General features: G+C 46.7%; 1 protein-coding gene across 7 annotated transcripts in view; it reads left to right on the forward strand.

Annotated features, from left to right (window-relative positions):
• The window catches only part of Lasp (LIM and SH3 domain protein Lasp), a 51,629-nt gene extending 44,404 nt beyond the window's left edge, over positions 1 to 7,225 (forward strand). For all 7 annotated transcript variants that reach the window (XM_077705764.1, XM_077705761.1, XM_077705760.1 and 4 more), the window contains 2 exons: positions 2,830 to 2,885; positions 5,890 to 7,225. In XM_077705764.1, the coding sequence (XP_077561890.1) occupies positions 2,830 to 2,885; positions 5,890 to 6,066 (233 nt within the window). In that variant the 3' untranslated portion in view covers positions 6,067 to 7,225. The remainder of the gene's footprint in view (positions 1 to 2,829; positions 2,886 to 5,889) is intronic.
• The last annotated feature ends 594 nt before the right edge of the window (positions 7,226 to 7,819 follow it).

Below are 7,819 nucleotides of genomic sequence, written 5' to 3' on the forward strand. Positions count from 1 at the left end.
GGAGTGGAGGAAACCAACGTAAGGCTTCTAGACGCAATATATGAGGGATGTACAGGCAGGATAGTCCTTCACAAGCAAACCAAAACGTTCCCGAACCTAACAGGAACTGTGACTGGGAGATCCCATCTCGCCAGAATTGTTCACAGCGTGTCTGGAGGGGCTATTTATCAAGCTTGACTAAGAAAATGCAGGTCTATGGATAAATAGGGAATACTTGAGCCATTTCAGGTTTGCAGACGACGTGCTTTTGCTCAATGAATCTGCAGACCACATGCAAAAATGCTGGAAGTGTGGCCGTCGGGCTAAAAATAAATATTATGAAATCTAAAATAAGGCTGTAACAAACATGCTGAATGCGTCCTACTCAGCATAGGTAACGAAACACCTGAACAAGTTGAAGAATATAACTACCTCGGAGAGGTGGTCAGTGCTGATTCCAACCACGAGAAAGAAATCCGACGCAGAATAGGAATGGGTTGAGGTGCACTCGGCAAGCACTCACAAAAAATGAAAAGTAAGCTACCTCTATCCCTAAAAAGAAAGTTCAACGAATGAGTTTTACCGGTGATGTCAAACGGAATGCTGTCCAACGGGCCATAAAGCGAATAATGATAGGAGTAATGCTTCTTGACAGGGTAATGACAGAGTAACACTTCGCATCCTAGATCAGGGGGCAAACTCGAGTAGAAGGTATCGCTGTTAAAATAAACAAAAATAAATGGACTTGGGCAAGCCATGTAGTGAAACAAACTTACATCAGGTGGACCAAGAGGTTAACAGAATATGTACCCAGCGACGGAAGAAGGGGAAGGCCAATAACACGATGGAAGGATGAAATAAAGACATTCGGAGGCAAAGCATGGACTCGGGCAGCGCAGGACAGAAACGGGTGGAGAGGCCTTCGTCCTGCAGTAGACGTAAATAGGCTGTTGATGATTGTGATAATGGTGGCGATGAGGAAATGGTTGTATTTGTGGGACATTGAAGAAAGGAAGAAGAGAACCGCTGCTCTTGTTAGAGAACTTGCATTGAAAATGCAAAAGCTCATGAAAAATGCAGAACGTCAGACTTTTCTGCTGCAGTAAGAAATCAAGTCTCTGAAAGAGTGAAAGGTGTTTCATTTGTTATTGCACATCACTTATTGGGCCTTTTTAATGCTGTATTTTCTGCTAATGGATCCTTACAAGCAAGGGATTCTAATTTAGCAGTGTGCTCTGCAGTTAATGCAAGTGCTCTGTCCTTTTTTTTACCACTGGTTTGTTTTTTTACCACTGGTTTGTTTACCAGAGTGTTTGTTGAACAGGCATATCAGTCAAGGATTATGCTTAGAATTGTCAGGGAAAACCTGGAAAAGTTGGGGAATTTTGAAAATGTAGAATTGGTAGACACCCTGTCAAAGCATATCTCATTCCGTCGCAGAATAATCATGAATGCGAACTCTCGGCCAGAGAAACGAGCTGTAGTCCGCCATGGCTTGGATACGTAAAAGCATCTGTTACCACAGTTTATGCCCAGACCGCACCGGGGCTGCTGGTGCTTTGCTCCTACTTTGTGACGCAATGGCTACGTCACGAAAAAATGAAAGGGAAGCGGGTGAGAGAAATGCCAGCTTTGTTTGCGCATTTCTCAGCAAATAACGCATTGTTGCTCGTCGAACAAAAGAGCCGAGAGGGTTAAGGAACGCACGATCTTTCAGTTAAAGCATTCAGCCTTTGGTGTCCCTTTAATGTGCATTGCGTGGATTGGCATTCACTCAGTCGTTTGCCCTCTTGACTCCAGTTTTTTTTTTTTTTTTGAATTGTCGAAAGAGGTAGACATTATTAGCGCTGTTTTTTGTTTTGTAGCTCTTGTTGTTTTCCCACCAGAGCAAAGTTAGATCAGTTATATATTAACTGAAGAAGAGCATCGAATGTTTTTTTTCTCCTCATCAAAAGGCAGAGGCATTGTTCTTTTACTGAAGTGAATTCCAGATGTTTTCTATTTGATAACACTGAACTCAAGGAGGCATCAAGGTACCAACCTAACTTGTACTGCAGAGCGTTTTCTACATAACGCTGCAGTAAGAGTGTACGACGCTGCCATGTGTATGCTAAGCTCAGAATGTGTGAGCGGCTGAGGTTCTTATTTTATTAATTCATTACCAGCCAGCCTGCATCGTGCCTTTGAGTGACAGAATAAATTGATATTTTATGCAGGCAACAGAGCACTGTCTGTTTAAATGTGACTGCAAAATGCTGTAGACTCGGTTGTTTCTAAAAATGCAATGGGAAACAACTGCCTTGCGCCCATGGCGGGTTACCGTGCTACAGGGAACCAACACAAGCCTCAGTGTAGCCTAAACATTTTTCTTGTTCATCGTGGCTCTTGCGAATATAAAATTAGCTTTTGTGAAAGGGTGCAAACTCGCAAGTGTTATTTTTTGCTGTGCATTGACTGTATTTCTTGGTTGATGAGTCGGACGTCCTTGCTTCTGCTGTAGTGGGGATGGCAAACCTTATTCCTATAAATGCCAACAAAACCGAAAGCTTAGGGCATGGCCACTGCTAGCTGCAAAGTTATTTCCTTGTGTCTACGACAGTTTATGGCTAGGCACATATTTTCTACTGTCAATGTTGTTATTGCCTGCTGCTAAGTCCCTGGTGTGTTCTTTTGTCCGAGCTTTCCTTGCGCCTAGGCTTGTCCTACTGTTGTGCATGGCTTCTTCAGCTTGTGTGCTCTCTTGCGGCTCCACAAGAGCTGCGAGCTGGGCCTGAGGCTCGTAAACTGGAAACACGCTGCTGAATGTAGTGCGGTGTTGTTCAGTGCTTTGAGAGCGGCCTGTCTTTCCAGATGCTGCTCCTGCCATGCAGCGCGTCATGCCTTCTCAGCCTCAGATGCCAAGCGGGGTAAGCACGCTGGACATAAACGGGCAGCCTTCGAATTGGCGTGCCAGCTCCTGCAGTGAGGGGCATCATGATGCATTGCTGTACTGTGAGCGTCTGGCATGCTAGTGTGCCGCTGCCGCCCCCTGTAGAGAGCGAGGAGGCTGATCTAGGAAATGGTAAGTGCAGTGTGCAAAAGAACTGCACTGGTTGGCCGTGTGGAGGAATAGAGACTAGGAGGGAGTGTCGGGTAAGGAAGGTGAAACCCTAGCGCGCAGCAGCTTTAATGTTCTGGCAAGCAGTCTGGCACATTCTGTGTGCTCTCCGACGCGCGCTTGTTTGTCAAGTCAGGCGGGCTGAAGCAGAAGTGCAGCGTAGCAGGTGGGACAAGCTGCTTTGGTCTTGCTCTCCTCTGCTCAGTGAATTGTTTTCAATGCTGAGCATGCTCGCCCCCTCCCCCATTTTGGCCAGCACTGCCCACAATCGCCCCAGATATTGTGCACTCAGGAACCACCTCAAGTTGGCTTGGCGGTGCTGATACAGTCAAGCCCCGGGATAGCGAAATCCCGCAGCAATGAAATATTCTGGGATCCCCGTCAAACGCCCGTAGAAGCCCATGTATTTCATGTCTCGCAGCACCGAAATGTTTTCGGAAAGCGATCCCACATTAACAAAATTCGCTGCTGCTCTGGTCGACATTTTATCTACCCATTCAATGCTAACACTGTCCCAGAAGTGCTCAGGTGCATTCAAAGTGCGTAAACTTCTGCCACAGGGCGCTTGCATGGCCGCCACCATATTTGTTTACCTAAGAGACTGCAACAGGTGGCCGTCCGGGGAGGCAGCCTCGCAGCGACACCACCGGGGGGCGACACATGGCGACTCACGGTGGGCAGGGGGGGAACTGCTGCACCATTTGCGCCACGCTGTGCCAATTCAGTTTCTTGTGCCACCCTGCTTCAAAAACCGGCATTGGAGTGGGGTGCCGCAAAATGTGAGGCCACAGTGAAATGATGTTCAATGCCAGTCTTATTGTGTGGAGAGCAGTAGGGACTCGGTCGTCCCCTCGTCACAATTTCCTGCTGTCCAAGCTGTGGCGCAGTTTGACAGGAGTTGGGGTGCGGGCAGTGCGCAAAATTTAGCCCGAAACGCGGCTACACCGCACAGCGCGCTGCGTCGTGAAAGATGCGTCGTCACCAGCAGTCGTTTCAATCTTCCCGCTTACTGTCAGAAGCAGAGAATAAAATGGTTCTACTGATCAGTCGGACTCTCACTAGTATTTTGTCTTATCGGCGCTAACCATTACGTTGACAAACAGGAGATCCTGTTTAGCGATGTGCAAGTAATCAGCTCAGTAGGTGTGTAGTATGCGGCTTATTTAGATGAGCACGACACAGTTTCTCGGCATTTTTTACGTGCATAGAATAATGCATTATGGTCAATACAAACGGTTATATGCTGGGGTATTTTTTTCTCTTGTTTTGTGAATATCAGCATTTATTTTTACTTTCTCTGGAGTCTTGTCAGGTTTAGTTATGCAAGGCATATTACCGATTGTTTCCTCTTATTTTATTTTTCTGTTGTTTTGTTACTCTTAGTAATGTTATTTGCTGACAGTCTTGTTTGGGTTAGAATGAAGTTAAAATTTTATCAGCTTTGGTGCAAAAGGAACCATTTTCTTTTTCTTTATTCTTCTCAGGGCTATTTCTCATGACTGTAATGGGGTTTTATTATCATGAATATTTATTTTTCATTTGTCTAAAATCTGATTAAATGTAGTTCTCAAAGCATCGCTCATCTCCAAAGTTTTCTCTTAGTTATCGCTCTGTTGGCTGGTATGGTTTAATTATGGAAACATATATTTTCAACTTATTGGTATAGTGGTCAGCTCAGTACTGATGGAATGTTAAGTAAGAATGATTAGAATTTTCGCTTTTTTTTGTGCATGTGTGCAAAATAATTTAAAAAGTTGCAGCTAAATTGTTTGACTCAAAATCTGCTCCCAAACCGAATTGCACTGCCCCAAAAGTCACTTTTGGTGCTCCAAAGCTGCTCCAAAACATCCCTGTTATTGCTCCAAAGCTGCTCCAAGACAGCATTATTCCTGCTCCCTGAGCTGCTCCGGAAGTCTCAAGCCTGCTTCCACCCTGGGCATGCCTTTCTTTGGCTTGGGCCATGGCTGTTGTAGCCAGCCACCACTGAACAGCGCACTTGCGTTCATTGTGTGTGCGGCAATCGGCACGTTTGCTCTCAATCCAAAGTGGACGTTTTTATCACTACGAGATGAGGCAGCCATCATTGCCCTCCCTGGTCAGTGGCCCATGTGCAAGAAGGGAGAATAGCGCCGACGAGTTTGGAACCGCTTGCAGCTCGCTTCACAGTTCTGAAAGCCTTTCTGGGCGTCAACAAAGCGGTTCTCGCTCTGATTTGGGGACAGCATTGGAAGGACGGGGTGCCACTGTCGGGCAAAGTTTGGAACAGAAGCAGCTGGACTTCGCTTGCATGCTCGGACATACTCGGTGCCAAGGGCCAGGGAGAAAAATGTGCTGAGAAGGCAAACCAGTGGGATGTTCTGGATGCGTTTGACACGATTTGGTTGTTCTTAGGCGCGCACAACTAGCAATGAAGCGCTGCTTGTAGTGTGAGAGCTAAACTGTGAAGTTACTGCAAGGTAAGGCTCGCAAAATGTTATAACCGACTTTCGGAAATAAATTTTTGGTTTGCGGGTGATTTTCCTGCCGTTTATGTTTCAATCTCGCGGGAACGAAATTCCCGCCAAAGCAAATTGTTTCGCTTTTTCCGGTGGATTCGTTATTGCGGGGAATCGCTGGCAGAAAGGCTTGTTTTTGTACAAGAAGTGTGATATCGTAAAAAAAAAATATCTTTGCCGAATTATCTGGGCATTGCAAGTACCCTGCAGCAGCAGCAGTGCAGCTCTTGTCCTCTTGTTTCACCGTGTTTGCATGAGGTGGTGCCACTGCAAGATCTTTCTCAATGCACAACCCAACGCCTAGACTTTTCTTCCCAGCGGACCTTCCGGGCGATGTACGACTACGTGGCCCAGGACGTGGACGAAGTGAGCTTCCTAGATGGCGACATGATTGTCAGCTGCGTGCCCATTGACGAGGGCTGGATGACCGGCACGGTGCAACGCACGGGCAGCACGGGCATGCTGCCGGCAAACTACGTCGAGCCGGTCAACTGAACTCGCTCGTGCTGCCAGCTCCTCCTTCGTCGTGCCCCTCGCTGTCTCCCACACTGCCTGTATTTCCCCTGTCATGCTCTGTTTGTTTTCACTTGTCTACTAAAAGTCGGGGCATGCGACCATTTGAGAGAAAAAAAGCAAGGCTAAAACATTTTCCTCTCTTCTATTTCAGTGGCTACTGCATCCTTGCATAGTTCTCTTTTGGTTCTATATTCCGCCCCCCTGGCTGTAGCTGGAAGGGAGCTATGTAGTGTGTTGCCACCAGCGTGCAAGGTTATTTTTATCAAAGTGCATTGCTAGTGTCAAGTCGTAGCCAGTCATGCAAAGGGCTGCGAATGAGGCTGGCTGCCATTGTGTGCGGGGCGAGTGTTGCCTTATCTACAAACGAATTAGCTCACTGCCTTATTTTAGTATTATAAGGCGTGTGGTGTACTGGCCATTGTTATTTGGCAAGACAAGGGCTGCGGGGGTGGCCTGTACTCTAAATGCCTTGTAGAAGAGCTCTACGACAACTCTCATGGCCAGAAACGTGCAAAGCACTTCGGCAGAAAGCAGGTGGGACGATAGGAAAATGGATCCAATCCATCGTGCTATGTGGCTTCGTTTTAAAGTTGGCAGTTGTGGCTAGCCACTGAGGTGCAGTTGGACGGTGTGGAACCCTGTAGAGGTCAAATAATCCAGATGTTTACAGCATGCGTAAATTTGTTGGGGTTCGCACCCTGTGGTCATTTTTAAATCTACTTCGTTTGTGAACAGGCCGTTGGCCCTCACTGACTCAACAGGTGATGGTTCTGTTTTACCTTGCCTAAAAATTCTCACTGGGTTTTTTACACATGCGCAAAGGCGGCGTCATTTTTTTGTGCGGCAGCTCCTTTTTTTTTTTTTTTTTTTTTTGCAAATTTGGGTTTTCAATGCACATGCCGAAGTTTTTGGCCTAATTGGTCTCAAAGAGCACAAATGGACTTGTGGTTTCCGACTTGCCGTTCTTGCCGTTGTTTTATCACGAAAGTCACAATGTATTTGGGCAGCGGCTTTATTTGTGGCCCCATGTCGTGTATTGTCAGGGGTGTGCAATGTATTTGTGAAAAATCTGTTCTTGGCTCACATCGAGTATTACCTCCCAGCCTAACATGGGCGTACGGTGTGGGAGTCGTTTTAACATCTAGTGCTCAAGCGTTGATACTCCACTCTTCTTGAGGTATTGTCATGCGAGCAGATGCCTGCCACTGTCTCAGAAGGGGTGCATTTCGGGGCGTATGCCCACTACTCGGTAGAATTCACTTTGCTGGATGTAGACTCGCCGACGAGGGCTGCACAGATGCTGGACTACAGTCTGACCGCACAAAGCATGTTTGTTGCCTCAGGGTTGTTTAAGAAGCTGCAGGCTTTCTTACGGTTAAAGGTTATATGCTGCTTCCTCCTCTGTTTCCCTCTGGCTATCCTTTCTGGGTCGGTGGTTATGTGAAGGCAGTCATTGCCTGGCGTCAAAATATACGACGAACTTCTCAATGTATAAACTAGCCGAGCTCAAAGCAGTGGCTTGTACTGAAATGTTTTCAAGCATATCCTAGCAAAGGAAATAACTGGTGCGCCTTTTTTATGGCTATTTATTTTCTCGTTGCTCGAAGTGCCTTCAGTCGAAGCTGCCACATTCTAGGTGTCATATGCCATGTCTCACTAGGCCTGATGCTGAATGCCTCACTTCGAGCCTCTGCGTATTGTACCTATAACCTTTGAGTGCAAGCTTTCTTGA

Source organism: Haemaphysalis longicornis, unplaced genomic scaffold, assembly GCF_048455015.1.
Source record: "Haemaphysalis longicornis isolate Haplotype H1 unplaced genomic scaffold, Haemaphysalis longicornis Haplotype H1 scaffold_4, whole genome shotgun sequence".
In the NCBI taxonomy this organism is placed as follows: domain Eukaryota; kingdom Metazoa; phylum Arthropoda; class Arachnida; order Ixodida; family Ixodidae; genus Haemaphysalis; species Haemaphysalis longicornis.